The sequence below is a fragment of the Microcaecilia unicolor genome, chromosome 4 (assembly GCF_901765095.1).
Source record: "Microcaecilia unicolor chromosome 4, aMicUni1.1, whole genome shotgun sequence".
Classification (NCBI taxonomy): Eukaryota; Metazoa; Chordata; class Amphibia; order Gymnophiona; family Siphonopidae; genus Microcaecilia; species Microcaecilia unicolor.
The window spans coordinates 215626915-215647483 of record NC_044034.1 but is presented as its reverse complement, the minus strand read 5'-3'; the positions used below and the strand labels follow the sequence as shown (position 1 = coordinate 215647483).

At 43.8% G+C, this 20569-nt stretch overlaps 1 protein-coding gene across 1 annotated transcript in view; it reads right to left on the bottom strand.

The window, feature by feature from the left end:
• Positions 1–330: 330 nt before the first annotated feature.
• IFITM10 (interferon induced transmembrane protein 10) overlaps positions 331–20569 on the bottom strand; it is a 39070-nt gene continuing 18831 nt past the window's right edge. Inside the window, exons 2-3 of the mRNA XM_030201237.1 lie at positions 7966–8718; positions 331–3414 (exon numbers count right to left, since the gene is read on the bottom strand). Coding sequence (XP_030057097.1) covers positions 3265–3414; positions 7966–8226 — 411 coding nt within the window. The 5' untranslated portion in view covers positions 8227–8718 and the 3' untranslated portion in view covers positions 331–3264. The remainder of the gene's footprint in view (positions 3415–7965; positions 8719–20569) is intronic.

The following is a 20569-nucleotide window of genomic DNA, read 5'->3' as shown; positions in this document are numbered from 1 at the left end:
CATGCTACAGACGTCTTTCATACATGCATACAAACTGCGTGTATGAAAGCAGTGTGTCTCTAGTGTACGAAGGGCAGGGCGGTGGGGGCAGTCTGCCCCGGGTGCAGGCAGAAAGGGGGTGCACAGAGCAGTCACGCAGCTGTTGGCTCCAGCGGTTCCCTGCCCCCTCTAACGTTACTTCCTGTTCTGGGGCAGGGGACTGGCAAAGCTGACAGCCACAGGACTGCTCCATGCACCCTCAGGTGGTGAGTATGATGTGCTTCGTGGGGGGGGGGGGGGGGGGGGAGGTGGGTGATGTGCTTCAGGGGGAGGGGGTGATGCACTGAGGGGGGTGTAGCAGCAACCCACCCCAGGTGGCAGCCAACCTAGGTGTGCCACTGCAGTGTGTAGCTTTTTTCTGTTTTGAAACTTTTTTTTATCGCTGCCAGACCCTCAGCAGCAGTACAGGTAGGGAGAGAAGCAAGGGAGAGCATGGCAGGAGGATTAGCAATTTTCAGAAAAGAACTAAAAATGTATCTTTTCAAGAAGTTTTATGGATAATCAATACCGGTATTGAATGCGCATAATGATTGTAAGTGTACAACAACAGCATTCATCCCTGACCTCTACAAGAAACACCAATAACTATCTTCATTTCAAAAGAAATAAAACTAAAATCATATATTCTCACAAACTTTTATGGCTATTCAACACAGCAACCAAATGTCACCAAATGATTGTAAGTGTATAAGTATAATTGTAATCCCTGACCGTCACAAAGAAGTACTCAATAACCATACCCATTTCAGAAGAAAACTACTAACACATCCTTTTCAAGAAATCTTATGGGTAATCACCACTGCTGCCAAATGCCTCAATCTGATTGTAAATGTTTAATAACAATTTAACCTTATTTGACTGTTGAATGTAAGCCACGTTGAACTGAAACTTGTTTTGGGATAATTGTGGGATATAAGAATGAATAAATAAATAAATAAATATTTCACATAGTCTATGTGGATAAACAATCATTTACCTTGGTAAATGGCTTTTGAAAATTGCCCTTGTTAGGCAGATAAAGGTGAAGCAAAGCTTAACATTTTAAAATGGTGCCCAATTACACATTTTTACAGGATCATTATAGGAGGGGTGATACTGGTGTAATCATGAATGTTAAGTTTAATTGTCAAAGCCTTTGGGGAGTAGGGGTCTGAAAGATAATTAAGGGGGAGGGACACAAGGCTAAAGAGTTATCTAGGGTGACGAATACCCTTACATGGGCCTTGCCAAGATATCATGGTTTATGAGCAAGGTTCATTTCTGTCATTGCTGTATATAAACTTCATTCTGTTGCCTCAGACAGTGGCCTATGCACATTGCTGCCTGTTTGGTACAGGAATCTTTCCTGCACCAAGGTGGACTGCTAGGTGAGATACAAGACCAACGATGTTCTCTTCTGTTGCTCCACTAGCAACATAGGGCATGCAAAGAGTCTCTCCCTTGAGCAATACAGGGACAGCAGCCTTCAGAAAAATGTGCAAGTGAGAAACCATTCTTTCTGTCCTGAGAATCAATGACTAGAGACCGCGAATTTGTTCTGTCCTCTTAAGAGTGAGTGAGGTTATCTACATCAAATTTGCATACTTCAGAACTTCTTAAAGGGGATTGGGAGCTGGGATGGGGGAGGATGTCTCAGGATAAACCAGCGCAGGGATGAACCAGAGCTGGCTGGCAGGAGTAACATACTAACATTGTACATGATGGTAGAGAAAGACCAAAAACAAGGAGTGGGAACTGGATCAGGCTCTTCGAAAACAGACTCAGGACACCCAATATAAAATTAAAGCTGTTTATTTAAAATGACTTGACACAGTACCATGTTTCGGCACATACGTGCGGCTGCCTCAGGAGTCTTGATGTGTATACTTGATAATCACATCTATCCTTGGCAATACATCTTGTAAAATAAAAATAGGCTGGTCTTTAGAAAGACCGTTCATGAAAAGAAGTATGGCATGTAAAATGCCGCCATATTGCTGCAATACATCTGTTTTCGAAAAGCCTGATCCAGTTCCCACTTCTTGTTTTTTGGCCTACTTCATCTCCTGGGACTTTTGTGTTCTTTCCACTTTTTCTGGTATTTTTTTTACATTTGGTAGAGAAAGACCACCATGACTGAAACAGTCTGCTCAGCTCATGGTTATTCGTAACCTTGCTCACTGGACTGGATCAGGGCTGCACTGGCAGTTAGCAGTTATAAACAACCAGTTACAGAAAGGGATCTCAGCACTGTTACCATTAATCACTTTCTGATCTTCTTAAAGATGTGGTATCCTGAGGCCCGCATATTTTTTTAGTGGGTACAATTTTCTAAATACAGTTTCTGGAAATCCTGTGGAAGACACACAAAGAGAATATTTAGCTGTGTGGACATGAGGATAAAGCCACAGGTGACAGCTAAATATGTTGTGTTCTATTGGAAGAAGGAGAGACAAAGGAGGGTAGAGTGGAGGGCTTGACACCAGTGACATAAATATATAAATTCCGCCCAAGCAGCCCCTTTGGTTTTGGGGGGGGGGGAGGCAATGGAAGGAGGGGGTTCACCTATAGCCCCCTCTGTTCCCCTATCTTCTGAGGTGGACACCCCTTCTCTGGGGTCCTTAACTTGCATTTTTGCTACTGCCTGGTGCTCCAAACCATCTTTGAATTCCTGTTTTTCTGTTGAAACAGTGATTGTTAGAAAGAAATGGAACTAAGTCAGGCGGGAGGGGAGGAGGATGGTTGTCAATTTAAGGAGAGTGTTTAAAATTTTTTTTTTTATATACCTACAGAAGAGCAGACTAAGGAATGTATGGTGCCATGGTGGGCTGTTACAAACAAAGATCAACCACTAACCCTGGTCAATCATTATAAGGGATTTAGTTACACACCTAGCTACTAAGATAAAGCCATTGGCTATGTTCCTTGATTACTCTGGAAAGTAATTGCGTAAGGTCACTAAATGCTTTATAGCATGGGAGTTAGAGGCCTACGTAAAGTTTGCCACTATTGTTATTGCTTCCAAAGGTCACAGATTAAATAAAAGAGCAACTGAGGTCCTGAGAGATCTTATTACCTCTCTCCAATCTGACCAAGTAGCTATATATGTTGGTACTGAGGACGCAGTCTTCCATTATACACAGGTTAAATTAAAATTGCTGCACCCCCTAATCTCCCGATTTGATCCATCGGCCCTGAAACAGCAAGTCCAGCCAGGCCTGGGGACAGGCGCAGGTTCCTCTGCCTCTAATAATCAGCCGGCGGGTACTGCAGGTAAATAAAGATGATAATGAAGCACAAAGTGGCCATTGCTGAGCTGGTGATGTTGAACAGGCGTGCTGTTTTAGCATCTTCAATGGCCCCTTTGACATCATTGAGGAGTTTCTTGTCCCGCACCTGAAAAATTAATCAGAGAAAAATATTACAGACCCTGCTCTGATGTCTATTAAAAGTGGCAACACTACTTTATTTCCGAAATATCCATCCTATTAGGTTACACTGAGGCTGGGTGTGTTAAAATCAACATTAAAACAGGACATACCTTTGCTGAAACACATGAAAAGCTGTTGTTAGCACTATAATATACCAAATTGGCAAATATCTACTGAAAAAGATCGTTTTTAGTGTCATTAATGTAACATTGTGGCATGCTGCAGGGGCAGGCAGGCAGATGCTCAAAAACTCTGGTACTGTACGAAATAGCGCCAGAAAATACCACCAAAACAGCGCCAGGAATTAATTCCTAATGCTCGATGCTAATAGTATGCTAATGATGTGCATGCTATTAGCTTCAACCATTAGGAAGTAAAGGGGGAGGACAGTACCTGGCATATGCACTCCTCCACCCCTACCAAAATCCTTTCAGCAATGGCAGTAGCCAGTGGTGAGATATAAAAACAAAAAGTGAGGAGAGTGGACGAGGATACCAATTAGTTTATTTATTCACATAAAAAATGACGTAATTAACATTAAAAGTGACCCGACACGGCCGTGTCGGGTCACTTTTAATGTTAATTACGTCATTTTTTATGTGAATAAATAAACTAATTGGTATCCTCGTCCACTCTCCTCACTTTTGTTTTTATATCTCACGGTTCCGTGAGGATTTTACCTCCTTTTTGTTTTGTAGTAGCCAGTGGTGAAGCATGCACATTTTCCTGCTTCTACAGACAGTGGATCCATTTCTGGCAATGCTGCCACTACAGCTGCACAGGCATGAGGTCACTTTTCTTACGGTGGAGACTTTTGGAGCCAGCCTGAACAAACCACCTCCCTGCTGCCCAGACGTGTAGATAGGGGGAGCAGACCTTTTGTAAAATAGGTGGCAGTGTGAGGCTGAAGGGCCAATCCACATAGTCACCATTTCATTCAAAATCCGTTTGGGGGAGCCAGTGACGTAGCCAAAGGTGGGCCTGGGTGGGCCCAGGCTCACACACTTTGGGCTCAGGCCCACCCAGTAGCAGCACACCTATGATGTGACTGGCAGGGATCCGCAAGCCCCACCAGCCAAAAACTCCCAACAACTGTCCTTCCTGTATACCTTGTAAATAGCATATCTTCGCCTGCAGTGAGCAGCAACTGATATATACTGCTCGCACCGGCCCCACAGCCTTCCCTCTGATATGTTCCTGCCTATGCGGAAACAGGAAGTTGCATCAGAGGGAAGTCTGTGAGGTCAACATGAGCAGGATGTATTAGTTGCTGCTGGTGAAAATCTGCCATTTAAAAGGTATGTGGGGGAGGGGGGATGTTTGAGAGACCATATGGCATGCAGGTGAGAGAGGAAGAGGCCAAATCACTTGTGGGACAAGGCAGAATTCTGCTCACCCACCTTGGGCCCAGGCCCACCCAAAATTGGGTATCTGGCTACGCCCCTGGAGTGACTGCCCCCCATATACCCCTTAGCTATGCCTCTGCCAGCACCGTTGCTACAGCTGCCGCCACCACTCCTCCTTCCCAAGCCCCAGAGTGGTATGATTGTCCAATCAGAGCTCGAATCCTTTCTTCAGAAACCCTAACACCAGCTCCAAGTCAGCGTTAGGTTTTCTGTGGTATGGACGCCCTTCTTCAGGGCTCTGTTGTCTGAACATTGCAGAGAATAGAAAAAGACCTAATTTAAATCGTGTTAGCATGCTATTTGCACTAGTCTGGAGTGAGTTTGGTATTTCCGGTGGTAGAGGCATCTGTGCAGTGTGCACTGGCAAATGCGGGTGCTAGTCCAGCGCCAATGGCCTCTAGCACCCGCGTTCGCTTCTGAGCATTGGGGCCAGGGAGAGCTATGATTTCTGCTGTGTCCAGGCCTAACACTGATGTAATGCTTCCCTTTGGCCTCCAGATGCCACTGCAGAGCTTCATAAAGCATGGTGGCCGTGCAGTTCGGTTTCAATCGATGCAAGACTGCACGTCACCTCCGCAAAGTCTCTGGCACTGATTGATGAGCAACTCTGAGACGCAGTCTGTTCCTGCACCATGCACACAACATCCCTTGGCCGAATGCTGCAGCCTTAAAATTAGCTTGCAATCATCGTCTGGAACGGAAAATGCTGCTATAGAGCATGATTATGTTTTACTGCATCTGCTGAAGAAGGATTTACAAAGCCTGAGCCTAAAATCATCTATGAATATGACTTATGCTAGTTCAAGGAATGATAGTACAACTTGTCATGAATCATTTCTCTCCAGAACCAAACTAGCTATGAGAACAATATAAATGTGGGGTACAAATGTAACAAACAAACAAATAAATAAATAAATATATTGTGTAGAGCAGGATGATCATTTCTTTGAGATGTCAGAGAACTGTGCTTTTCAAAAGTGTTGGACTGACAGCAGTAGAAATTAAAGGCCTCTATCTGACTCTAATCATTCTTTCAAGCTTCCCTTGCTCTTCCATTGCCCCACCACAGTACGGGTTATAGCAATGTAAGCTTCCCCTCCCCATCCCGCACACAGAGTTACAGATAGTGACACCCCCAGCTTCCCCCAACCTCCCTCAGGTCAGGTACAATGCAGTCAACTATAGTGGAAGCAAGACTAGTGCAAGGGTGATGGGCATCCTGGGCAAATTGTCAACCTTGCCACTCTCCCCTTCCCCCTCCCATTTAACTCTCGGGTGCACTCATCTGAGAATTTAATATTTAAAGTGGAGGAGTGGCTTACTGGTTAGAGCACTGGTCTTGCAATCCAGAGGTGGCCAGTTCAAATCCCACTGCTGGTCCTTGTGATCTTGGTCAAGTCACTTAACCCTGCATTGCCTCAGGTACAAACCAAGATTGTGAGCCCTCCTGGGACAGAGAAATATCCAGTGTACCTGAATGTAACTCACCTTGAGCTACTACTGAAAAAGGTGTGAGCAAAATCTAAATAAATAAATAATCAAGATTGCATCTCCCAGCATAATTGGAAATCAGACTTGTAAATATTAAATATCAATTCCTTTGAATAATTTCATGTGAAATTCATAGATTCACACCTGCTTTAAAGAAGGTGTGCATGTATTTGCATATTTTATAAAATACACATGTACATCGCAGTTCCACCCCAGCTCTGTCCAACGGAGGAAGTCCCCAGGAATGCCTCAGTCAGACTGCAGACATTTTGTAATGGGCCCTTTTATCACCCGATGGAAGGGCTACCGTGGGGTTTGAGTGCGGCAAATCATCCCTACTGCTGGGTTCGTCCAGGAGCCCAGTAGACATTCTGGGTCTGCCGCACACCCTTTCTGGCACCAGACAATATTTTTTTATTTTCTAGCGCCAGTGGGCGGGGAGTGGACATGCCTGGCAATAATTGGGCAGTGCCAGGGGCTGCCCGATTTCTGCCAGAGCCCTCCTAAATAGCATGTGGTAAGGATTCCAACAGTAAACGGCTGCACAGCAATTTTTAAATTACCGCATGGCCATTTACTACCTCCTTGAAATAAAATCATTTTTACCTGTGGCTGTAAAAGGCAGCCTTGGCGCGTGGCAATCCCATGTGCGGAAACCACCGCAGGCCACTTTTTACTGCCACTTGGTAAAAGGGCCTGTGAATTTCTTATATACCATCTGAAAGCTATCAAAGCAGAACATTCAAGTACAGTAGGTATTTTTCTGTCCCTGGAGGGCTCACAATCTAAGGTTGTATCTGAGGCAATGGATGGTTAAGTGACTCGGCCAAAATCACAAGGAGATGCAATAGGATTTGAACTGGGCTCTCTCTCCCTGTCTCTCACCTTCTATAGATTAAACACAGGCTAACTTCCCTTCCTCCTTTTTGCCACCTCTCTGGCTTCAGTCCACGCACTGCTCACCACTAGAGATGACAAAGAAGATGATGGTATGCTTGATCTTTGGAGGGTTCCTCTTCAGTTTTGCTTTCTCAGAATTCATGTACAGTGTCAATGTTGCATGATTCTAAAGTTGGTGAAAAGCGCAGCATGGCAGTCTGCCCTGGATCCTATACTCAGGTGCTCCTGGCTGGGTCAATGCCATAAAGCTTTCTGAAGGTGTGGTGGATACTCTCAGCAACTTGGCTAAATTCTGCTATTTATATTGACTCTCATTTAAAATTCATTTTCCCAGCTTCTCTAGTGCTTTGTATTTTTCTGTAATTGATAGGACAAGATTCCCATCTATTGTTACCTTACTCTACAGTAGAGGTACTCAATCCAGTCAGGTTTTCAGGATGCCCACAATGAATATGCATGCATATTCACTGTGGGAATCCTGAAAACCAGTCTAGCTAGGTGTCCTAACCCCTGCTCTATAGTAACATTTCAAGCACAGCCCATCCAGGTTGAACATAACTACCTAACATACTGAAAATGAATGCACTTCTCTGTATGAATGTATATTTTCTCTCAACATGTGTCACAAAGGTTACATTTCCAGACATTTGTGGTTTATGCATGTGACTTATTTTTGTACAGACATGTCTACTTTTGTGTCTTATGTTGCCTTCACTCACCTTGAGGGAATAGGCAAGTGCAATGAAGCCAAGACAGCAGAAGTTTAGATAGACAAAGTTGAAGATAGACCAGAGATAGTAATCGTTGACCTCCGTGGTGTCTGGTGAAATCTCAATCACCGTGGCAGGATTTGTGGTCTTTGTGGCCATTGTCGGCATTTTCTTCTTCTTTTCCTTCTCCCTCTCCTTCTCCTTCTCTGGGGGGTGCTTGCATTGGGTGGGGGGCCAGGTGGTATCCCCTTTGAAGCCTTTGTTCTCCATGAGGAGCAGCAGGAGTGGGTGCTAGGGCAGGGTGGTAAGAGGCAGAGGGGAGAGAAGAGCTTAGGTGTGTGGGAGAAGCTGCCCTGTTGGAGATGAAGCTGGAATGTCCCCAGGCAAGCTAGGAATATATGTTCCCTCTTTTCTAGCTGCACCCAGCTTACAAGACAGGAGGGGACTTCTGGGAGGGAGAGAGCAGGGAGAGAATGAAAGAGGTAGGATGGGGGGTGAAGGAAGACAGACAGAGAGCAGGGGAAGAGAAATAATGAGATAGAAGCATGCAATGGACAGTAGAAGAAGTGGAGAAAAGAGAAAAGGAGGGAAGGGCAAGTCTGGGGGATGTAAAGAAAGAGGCAGAGGAGAAAGACAAGGTGAGATAAGAGGTGAGAGAATTAGAAGAGATGATGGCAGAGGATAAAATGGAAAGGTGAAAGGGAAAAAGATATCAGGGAAGAGAAAGGAATGAAAGAAATAGGGCCAGGAAGATAAGAAGAACTGAGCAAGAGAAAAAATAAGGAAGGAAGGAGAGAGAAAGAAGGTATGTAAAGGCAAGCAGGTGGGGGGGGGGGGGGGGGGGGGGAAGAGAGAGAGAGAGAGAGAGACAGAGACACTAGTAATCATAATTTCAAAATAGCAATAGGAAGACAAGAACTGAAATGAAAGTCAGACTCTGCATGCAATATAACACTGGAGAAATCGAAACAGAAATTAATTTCCTCTGAAGATACAGATACAAGTACAAATATATCAGAGCGCGCATTTCCATAGTCAGAGAAAATAGAAGACATCCTGCAAAAGGAAATTTCTAGGTGAGTCAAAAGTTCTAGCAGGAAAGTATTTAAATCTGTTTACCCTCCTCAGAATGACTGTTACTTGCATGGGGTTCATAATGAGGGCACTTTTAGCCACATTAGAAAAGATCATTCCAGTGGCAGGTTTTGGTCAGGGAAGTAATGTACGCACTTGGAATTGCATTTTGAAATCTGTATGTATTTTTTCTCCCTCTCTTCTGCCTGCAGTAAAAGAAATGCACAAACTATAGGTATTTTTGTCCCCACTGTACCTAAATAAGCAAATGTTCTAGAGAAAACCCATGCACAGTCCCCCTGGATAGTCGAATAGCATTTAAGCACTTAACCGGTCTTACTGTGTAAAGTTTCAGGAAGAAATATCTGAGTGCTGGTCCCCACCTTCAGGGGTACCCCATAGATCACCGCTATCACCAGTATTATTTAATGTTCTTATGTCTTCCTTGGGTCATATTTTGGAGAAAGAGAGTAACATAAGTTTCATTTATGCTGATGATATTACTATAATATTTCCTGTTGCTACTGCTTTTCAGACCCTAATTGATACTGTTTCTCATTGCTTTCTTACTATCTCCAATTGAATGTCATCTCACTATATCAAACTGAATAAGGAAAAAACTAAATTTCTATTAATAGGGGCACAGCAGGATCAAGAAATGAGATCAAATCTGCTGAATGATGGGAAATGTTTTGCTCTTGATAAATCTATAAAAATTCTGGGTTTTATATTGGATATTATCTATGGCGCATCAGATAAATTCTTTAGGGCCCCTTTTACCAAGCTGCGGCAAAAGGGGGCCTGTGCTGACATTGGTGCGTGTTTTTGACGTTCGCTGAGGCCCCCTTCTACTGCAGCTAGTAAAAGGGTAGTCTTTATTTTCTGCAGGAAATGACCATGCGGCAAGTAAAGTACTTGCCATGCGGCCATTTCGGGGGCAGCCCTTACCGCCACTGTGATAACCCGGCGGTAACCGGGCAGTGTTCAGCACTGCTCGATTACTGCCAGGTACACCCCGGCACTACAAAGATAAATATATTTTTGTAGTGCCGGATATGCTGGCATGACGGAGGTGGGAAGTACTGCTGGGCTGCTGTGGTAGCCCAGTGGTACCTCCTGTTTAGTGAACAGTAATTTTTGTGACTGTGCTAGTGAACAGTAAGCCCACATTGGGCTTATTGCCGCTTTGTAAAAGAGGCCCTTAGTAAGGAGTTCATTTTATACTATGAGAAAGTTAAGGGTTATTCACAAATATTTGTCAGTAGATCTGTTTCAATCAGTGGGAGTCTCTGATTCTTAGCAAGCTCGATTATTGCAACATTATCTATTTGGGTTTACCAAAATATCTGTTGAGAAAAATTCAAACAGTCCAAAATCTCTGAGACCTGGTGGAAGGAGGATAACCAGTGGGACACTGTCATACCGGGGTACAAATTATATCGTAGTGATAGGGTGAATCGGATTGGTGGAGGGGTAGCATTGTATATTAACGAGAGCCTTGAATCAAATAGATTGAAAATTCTGCAGGAAACAAAACACTCCTTGGAATCACTGTGGATTGAAATTCCATGTGCAAAGGGGAAAAGGATAGTGATAGGAGTGTACTACCGTCCGCCTGGCCAGGACGAACAGACGGATGCGGAAATGTTAAAGGAAATCAGGGACGCAAACAAACTGGGCAACACAATAATAATGGGGGATTTCAATTACCCGCATATAGACTGGGTTAATGTAACATCTGTACACGCAAGGGACATAAGATTTCTTGATGAAATCAAGGACAGCTTCATGGAACAGCTAGTTCAGGAGCCGACAAGAGAAGGAAAAATACTAGACTTAGTCCTTAGTGGTGCTCATGATCTAGTGCAGGGGGTAACGATACGAGGGCCGCTTGATAACAGTGATCATAATATGATCGGTTTTGATATTGGCATTGAAGGAAGTGAAACTAGGAAATCAAGTACGCTAGCGTTTAACTATAGAAAAGGTGATTACGACAAAATGAGAAAAATGGTGAAAAAAAGACTGAAAGGAGCAGCTCGCAGAGTAAAAAACTTGCATCAGGCGTGGATGCTGTTTAAAAACACCATCCTGGAGGTTCAGGACAAATATATTCCACGTATTAGAAAAAAGGGAAAAAAGACTAAACGTCAGCCGGCGTGGCTAAACAGTAAGATAAAGGAAATCATTAGAGCCAAAAAACAATCCTTCAGAAAGTGGAGAAGAGAACCAACTGAAAGTAACAGGATAGATCATAAGGAATGCCAAGCCAAATGCAAAGCGGAGATAAGGAGGGCAAAAAAGGACTTTGAGAAGAAATTAGCGTTGGAAGCAAAAATACATAGTAAAATTTTTTTTAGATACATTAAAAGCAGGAAACCGGCCAAAGAGTCGGTTGGGCCGCTGGACGAAAATGGTGTTAAAGGGGCGATCAAGGAGGACAAAGCCGTAGCGGAGAAATTAAATGAATTCTTTGCTTCGGTCTTCACCGAGGAGGATTTGGGGGGGACACCGGTGCCGGAAAGAATATTTGAAGCGGGGGAGTTGGAGAAACTAAACAAATTCTCTGTAACCTTGGAGGATGTAATGGGTCAGTTCAGCAAGCTGAAGAGTAGTAAATCACCGGGACCTGATGGTATTCATCCTAGAGTATTAATAGAACTAAAAAATGAACTTGCGGAGCTACTGTTAGAAATATGCAATCTGTCCCTAAAATCGAGTGTAGTACCGGAAGACTGGAGGGTAGCCAATGTTACTCCGATTTTTAAGAAGGGTTCCAGAGGAGATCCGGGAAATTATAGACCGGTGAGTCTGACGTCGGTGCCGGGCAAGATGGTGGAGGCTATTATTAAGAATAAAATTGCAGAGCATATACAAAAACATGGACTGATGAGACAAAGTCAGCACGGATTTAGTGAAGGGAAGTCTTGCCTCACCAATCTAATGCATTTTTTTTGAGGGGGTAAGCAAACATGTGGACAATGGGGAGCCGGTTGATATTGTATATCTGGATTTTCAGAAGGCGTTTGACAAAGTGCCGCACGAAAGACTCCTGAAGAAATTGCAGAGTCATGGAATCGGAGGTAGGGTATTATTATGGATTAAGAACTGGTTGAAAGATAGGAAGCAGAGAGTAGGATTGCGTGGCCAGTATTCTCAGTGGAGGAGGGTAGTTAGTGGGGTCCCGCAGGGGTCTGTGCTGGGTCCGTTGCTTTTTAATGTATTTATAAATGACCTAGAGATGGGAATAACTAGTGAGGTAATTAAATTCGCCGATGACACAAAATTATTCAGGGTCGTCAAGTCGCAGGAGGAATGTGAACGATTACAGGAGGACCTTGCGAGACTGGGAGAATGGGCGTGCAAGTGGCAGATGAAGTTCAATGTTGACAAGTGCAAAGTGATGCATGTGGGTAAGAGGAACCCGAATTATAGCTACGTCTTGCAAGGTTCCGCGTTAGGAGTTATGGATCAAGAAAGGGATCTGGGTGTCGTCGTCGATGATACGCTGAAACCTTCTGCTCAGTGTGCTGCTGCGGCTAGGAAAGCGAATAGAATGTTGGGTGTTATTAGGAAGGGTATGGAGTCCAGGTGTGCGGATGTTATAATGCCGTTGTATCGCTCCATGGTGCGACTGCACCTGGAGTATTGTGTTCAGTACTGGTCTCCGTATCTCAAAAAAGATATAGTAGAATTGGAAAAGGTACAGCGAAGGGCGACGAAAATGATAGTGGGGATGGGACGACTTTCCTATGAAGAGAGGCTGAGAAGGCTAGGGCTTTTCAGCTTGGAGAAGAGACGGCTGAGGGGAGATATGATAGAAGTGTATAAAATAATGAGTGGAATGGATCGGGTGGAAGTGAAGCGACTGTTCACGCTATCCAAAAATACTAGGACTAGAGGGCATGAGTTGAAGCTACAGTGTGGTAAATTTAAAACGAATCGGAGAAAATATTTCTTCACCCAACGTGTAATTAGACTCTGGAATTCGTTGCCGGAGAACGTGGTACGGGCGGTTAGCTTGACGGAGTTTAAAAAGGGGTTAGATAGATTCCTAAAGGACAAGTCCATAGACCGCTATTAAATGGACTTGGAAAAATTCCGCATTTTAGGTATAACTTGTCTGGAATGTTTTTACGTTTGGGGAGCGTGCCAGGTGCCCTTAACCTGGATTGGCCACTGTCGGTGACAGGATGCTGGGCTAGATGGACCTTTGGTCTTTCCCAGTATGGCACTACTTATGTACTTATGTGGCTTTAAGCCTAATATTTTCCCTTAAGAAAGCAGATAGAATTACTGCCTACTTTGTTAAGCTTCACTGGTGTATTTATTTAGATTTTGCTCACACCTTTTTCAGTAGTAGCTCAAGGTGAGTTACATTCAGGTACTCTGGATATTTCTCTGTCCCAGGAGGGCTCACAATCTAAGTTTGTACCTGAGGCAATGGAGGGTTAAGTGACTTGCCCAAGATCACAAGGAGCAGCAGCTTGTTATGGAAAATTGCATTTGGACAAGTTCCAATATAAATGATTTATCTTGTGCATTACACATTGGCGAGTTATTTATATAACTTTTGAAAGTTGTCATTATTTGATTTCCTGAGTCCCCAAGGTATTACTTCAAAGAAACGTTTTAATTATATAAGTACATTAGTACATAAGTATTGCCATATTGAGACATACCAAAGGTCCATCAACCCCAGCATCCTGTTTCCAACAGTGGCCAACCCAGGTCACAAGTACCTGGCAAGATCCCAAAAAAGCACAATACATTTTATGCTGCTTATCCTAGAAATAAGCAGTGGATTTTCCCCAAGTCCATTTTAATAATGGTATATGGACTTTTCCTTTAGGAAGCCAGCCAAACCTTTTTAAAACCCCACTAAGCTAACTCCTTTTACCACATTCTCTGGCAATGAATTCTAGAGTTTAATTACACATTGAGTGAAGAAAGTTTTTCTCCAATTTGTTTTAAATTTACTACTTTGTAGCTTCATTGCATGCCCCCTAGTCCTAGTATATTTGGAAAGAGTAAACAAGCGATTCACATCTACCGGTTCTACTCCACTTAATGTTTTACAGATCTCTATCATATCTCCCCTGAGCTGTCTTTTCTCCAAGCTGAAGAGCCCTAGACACTTCAGCTTTTCCTCATAGGGAAGTTGTCCCATCCCCTTTATCAATTTCGTCACCTTTCTCTGAACCTTTTCTAATTTGCCTTTCAAGCTGCTAAATTTTGGAAATGTATACCAGTTAATTTACAACTTATATTGTAAGCCACATTGAGCCTGCAAAAAGGTGGGAAAATGTGGGATACAAATGCAATAACAAACTAACTAACTCTAACTAACTATATTATATTTAAGAAAGACTTAAAGACATTGTTGTTTCAGATATATGTGACTAAGAAATAATTGATTGCAGTTAACTTTATTATCTATTTTTCTCTTATGATACTGTTTAGGTTTAAGTACATCTAACTTCCTAGACTATTGTATTCTAGACTCTTGCTGTAATCCGCTGTGATCTATTTATATGGGGACAGTGGGCTATAAGTGAATTAGCTGTAACTGTAACTGCGGATATTCAGCAGGAGATAACCGGTTACCTTCCCATGAATATTCTGGTTAGCAGCTTGCCACTAAACCAGCTATATCTCATATGTACATAACTATTGCCACACTGGGACAGACGAAAGGTCCATCAAGTCCAGCATCCTGTTTCAGTGGCCAATCCAGGTCACAAATACCTGGCAAGATCCTGAAAAAGTTCAATACATTTTATGCTGCTTATCCCAGAAATAAGCAGTGGATTTTCCCCAAGTCAACTTAATAATGGTCTACAAACTTTTCCTTTAGGAAGCCATCCAGACCTTTTTTAAACCCCGCTAAAGCTAACTGCCTTTACCACATTGTCTGGCAACAATTTTCAGAGTTTAATTACATGTTGAATAAAGAAAAAAAATTTCTCTGATTTGTATTAAATTTACTACTTTGTAATTTCATCACATGCCCCCTAGTCCTAGTATTTTTGGAAAGAGAAAACAAATGATTCACGTCTACCCGTTCAACTTCACTCGTTATTTTATAGCCCTCTATCATATCTCCCCTCAGTCATCTTTTCTCCAAGCTGAAGAGCTCTAGACGCTTCAGCCTTTCCTCATAGGGAAGTCATCCCATCCCCTTTATCATTTTCGTCGCCCTTCTCTGTACCTTTTCTAATTCCACTATATCTTTTTTGAGATGCAGTGACCAGAATTGAACACAATAGTCGAGGTGCAGTCGCACCATGGACCGATACAAAGGCATTATAATGTCCTCATTTTTGTTTTCCATTCATTTCCTAATAATAATACCTAACATTCTATTTGCTTTCTTAGCTGCCGCAGCACACTGAGCAGAAGGTTTCAATGTATCATCAAGAACGATGCCGAGATCCCTTTCTTGGTCGGTGACTCCTAATGTGGAACCTTGCATTACGTAGCTATAGTTCGGGTTCCTCTTTCCCACATGCATCACTTTGCACTTGCTCACATTAAACGTCATCTGCCATTTAGATGCCCAGTCTCTCCCAGTCTTGTAAGGTCCTCTTGTAATTTTTCTCAATCCTTTTCCGATTTAACAACTTTGAATAACTTTGTGTTATCAGCAAATTTAATTATCTCACTAGTTACTCCCATCTCTAGGTCATTTATAAATATGTTAAAAAGCAGTGGTCCCAGCACAGACCCCTGGGGAACCCCACTATCTACCCTTCTCCATCTCACAACATAGTCAGTTAGGCGTGGATATTCAGCACCAAACCAGCTGTTAAGTGGTCAAAATAGACTACTTAAAATAGCAGTCCTATCTTTAACCACTAAAAATTTAACTAGTTAGTGCTGAATATCGGCATAGCTGCTTAATTTTTTAGCAGCCAAAATAAACTTGGATATTCAATGACAGCATTGAAGATCCGGGTTTAACACTGCCAGTGGACAGCAAACACACTGCCCGTCATTAGCTGAATATCGTGCCCATAATAATCTTTGGAAAGTGCTTAGCAGAGCCCTAGGCACTAAAGAACTTGGATACATCGCACATGCAGGGCTGGTCCAAGGAATCTGATACCCTAGGTGAACCTTCAGCCATGCAAACCCCTCTCTCCAGGGGCATCTGAAAGCCCTACACCCATAATGTAGTATATCCCCTTCCCTCCTCTCCTGTAGTCCAACATCTCCCCTTGACCCTTTTCCTCCCTATCCCTTCTCCAAGTGGCCATCATCTCTCCTTCCCCTCCTTACACCTACTTGCAAACCATTAGGCAAGAATAGACAGTCACCTAGGGCTACACTTCTTGGGGGGGGGGGTGGGGGAGTAAAAAAGTGGAGTAGCCCAGGGCCACCGAGAGGAGTGTGCAGGGGGGGGGCAAAATTCCCCCAGGCCCAGCCTCAAATGGGGCTCGGTGCCGGGGTCTCTCTCTCTTTCTCTCCTGCTCCTGACATGACACAGGTGATCGCATCCCAACAGAAGCAGGAGAGAAAAAACTCCGGCGCCTGGCCCCCTTTGGAGGCTGGGGAGGAGAAGACACAGGGCTTCGGTCCAGGGCCTCTGGTTTGGATGGCGAGGGTCCTTAGGCCCTGCCAGAAAAAGTCTTCTTCCAGCGCTGTTCTTCACTCTGCTGCATTGCCTGCCAAGCAGCTGCTTTTCCTCTCAGGTTGCGTATGCTCGGTTTTGAAACTGAACATGCACGACGTGAGTAACAGCGATCCTGGGGGGGGGGGGGGCAGAAGTGGTGTTGATCCTGGGGGGGGGGGGGGGGGGGGGGGGTGGCGGCGGCCCTGCCCTGGGCCTGGCTCAGTCTTTCGGCGGCCCTGGAGTAGCTTAATGGTTAAAGCAGTGGACTAAGAACCAGGGGAAATCAGTTTAAATACCACTGCAGCTCCTTGTGATCTTGGGTAAGTCACTTAACCTTCTGTTGTCAAAACTACAAATTAGGAGTCCTCCAAGGACAGAAAAAAAACCCTAATGTACCCAATTGTATGCAGTTTCAATAAGCAAAAAGAGCACCTGTGATCAGAAGTAGAGAGAGTGGTCAGTTTTCAAATAGAGAGTTGCACGAGAATAGGGATCACATGATTTCCATAGGGATGGAAGAAGTTGCCATGGGATTCCTTCAGGAGTGTAGTCAAAATTTCTCCTCCAGGTTGACAGCATCTCTCCTTCCCCTACTAATTCCCCCAAGAGGTCAACATCTTTCCTTCTCTTCCTACCCCATTCAGATGGCCAGCATTTCGTTTTTCCTTCCCTAACCCCCTTAAGTCCAGCATGTCATCTCCCTTTCCCTTCTCTCCCTAGGTCCAGCATTTACCCCTGTCACCACCGCTGCCATCGTCCCAGGCCCAAAGCTGAAAAAGGACTGAGCACTGCTTGATGCCTTTAAGCACTGACCCATACTTAAGCGTTGCCATGTCCCCCCTCCCTCTAACAGGAAACTGTGTCGGACAGTGGGATGTGGTAGCACTTGAAAGTGGGCCTGCGCTTAAAGGTCCCTTGTAACACTGAGTGCCGTTGCAATTTTGATCCTGGGAAGAGGTGTGATGTGGTGGCAGCAGTCCTCATAGATGGAAAAGTAGGGGGGAAAGGTTGGACTCAGTGAGGTAGGGTAGGGAAGGAAAGATGAGAGTGAAGTAGGGTAGGGAAGGTGTGAAAAAAGTGTGTTTTAAGCAAGCAAAATGTATAGGATATTTCCCAGTTTTAATTATGTCTGAAGTGTATTTCTCTTATTTGGTCAACAGATGTTACATGTTTATGCTTAAAGCTGTTATAAGGAACCATGTGTTCTTTTACTTTAACACAAGGAGGAAGCAAGCAGCAGTATACGTTTAAAACTTGTTGACTGGGCTCTGATTGGCCTGGAGTTTAAAATTACCCAGTAGTGCTGACTGTTGGCTTCAGTCTTAGCCTGGAAGAAAGAGACAGATCTCTTTGCGAAGGCTCTGTGAACAATTATATGTCCTGATCTGCCCAGGTACTGTTTAGCCAGTATGCAAATGCTTAGTTAGTGTTATAATTGATTCATATTTCAGTTACCTGTTATTCTTTGCCAATTGCACATTTTTGTCCACTGTTACAAGTTCTGAGAATAAACACAATTATTTGTTCATTCTGCCTGTCTGAACTGATTAAAGAATCCTGATGGTTTGTGTGTTGGGTCTGTGAGTGCTGTCTGGGAACTGTGGGACCACTGGGAGTGTGGCTCCGGTAACCTAGAAATCACTGGGGATAACTGGAGAGCAGGAGACTCACCCAGAGGCGGTTGTGACCCAGTCGGTAGAAGGAAGGTGCTAGTGTACAGCACAAGTGGCAGGTGTAGGTGGACCTGAGTTGTGCTGGGGATAGACCCTCTAAGTGGCTGCGGGGGTAACCCCAGGCGGGTGACTAGGCATTTCGTGACAGTAGAGGAGAGATAAGATGCTGAGCTGGGGTGAAGTGAGGGAATAAGGGAGGAGAGATGAGATGCTGAACTGGGGGGGGGGGGGGGTTAGGGAAGGAGAGATGAGAGGCTGGACTGGGAGTAAACAAGTAAGCTTTGAGTAGTTTCCTAAACTGAAGATAACTCTCAATTTTGCGTAATGCTACTGGGAGATTATTCCAAAGGCGTGCACCCTCCACCTAAAAGATTTTTTATCTAATGTCTTCTAATGCGCTCTGCTTGTAAGAGGGAACATGTAACAACATTTTATCTTTGGACCTTAAAGGACGAGGTGAACAGTAAAGCTGCAAAACTGTAGCTAAAGGAATCAAAATATCCCTATGCATTGCCCTTCAAATCAAGCCTTAAATTGAACCCTCCATTTCAGAGGTAACCAATGAAGTTCTCGTAATACTGGTGAAACATGCCCATACCTCAAAATCCCTGAAATAAGTTGAGCTGCCTTACTTTGTGCCATCTGAAGTGTTTTCAAAACATATGATGGCAAACCCAAAAAGAGTGAGTTATAATAATCAAATAACGGAAACACCAATGACTGTAAAACAGTTCTAAAATATGAATCAGATAGCAAACCTTTCAACCTACACAACATTTTCAATTTTTGATTGAAATGACAAAGAAGAATCAACCATAATACCTAAGTATTTAATCTCTCAGTTAATTTGAATAACATCATCTCCCAACGTAAAATTCATAGGAAATTCTGCAGATGACGAATAGGAGAGTATTAATACCTGTGTCTTTGAAACATTCATCTTTAGTCTGTTAGATTTCATACAAGTCTCTATTGTCTGTAAACACATCCTTAAAAATCAATTGATGCCTCAAATGTATCAGAAATAGGGAAAAAAATTGAATATCGTGTGTACAAATTTTAAAGGACACTCCCAAACCAGTCAACAATCTATACAAAGAAAGCATATAGACATTAAATAATACTGGTGAGATTCCTTAGGAACCTCAGAAATAGCCTTTTTCCAGTCAGAAACATCCTGATCTAATTCTACAAGAAAATATCTATCTCTTATGAAAGAAATAAACCATGTCAATCCATTTCCTTCAATTTCCAAAGCTTCTAGTTTATAATCAGTAACTCATGATCAACTGCATCAAACACTGATGAAATATCTAATGTAACTAAGAGAAAAGATGCTGGACAAGGGGGGGGGCATGAGGGGTACAGAAGGGGAGTTGAGGTGGTAGAAAGGGAGGGTGTGAGGGGATAGGGAGGGGAGATAAGATGGTGGATGGGGGAGCATAAAGAGGTAAGGAATGAAAGATGAGATGCTGAACTGGAGGGGAGTGAGGGGGTAGGGAAGGAGAGATGAAATGCTTAACTTGGGGGTGGGGGGGGGGGGGGGGAGTAAGGGAATAGAGAAGGGATATGCTGACCTGCAGGGGAGTGAAGGGATAGGGAAGGAGATATGAGATGCTAAACCGAGAAGGGCGTGAGGGGATAGAGAATGGGATATGAGATGCTGGACCGGGAAGGGTGTGAGCGGAAGGAGATAGGGAAGGGGAAATGAGATCCTAGACCAGGGGGTGTGTGAGAGGGTAGAGAAGGGGAGATTAGATGCTGGACTAGGGTTGGGGGGCATAGAGGGGTATGGAAAGGGAGATGGTATGCTGGACCCATGGGGGTGCATGAGGGAATAGGGAATGGGAGATAAGGTGGGGGGCATGAGGGGGTAGGGAAGGAAAGATGATTCACAGGCTCATTTTCAAAGCACTTAACCTCCCAAAGTTCCATAGAAACCTATGGAACTTAGCCTCCCAAAGTGCTTTGAAAATATGCCTCAAAGTGTTCTCTCCTGCAACAGAGCTACACTACTGCACCACAAAATCTGCTGTCCTTGGTGGAGAAGTAGCCTAGTGGTTAGTGCAGCAGATGTTGATCCTTGGGAACTGGGTTTGATTCCCACTGCAGCTCCTTGTGACTCTGGGCAAGTCACCTAATCCTCCATTGCCCCAGGTACAAATAAGTACCTATATATACTATATAAACTGCTTTGATTGTAGTTGCAAAAACCACAGAAAGGTGGCATATCAAGTCCCATTCCCTCTTT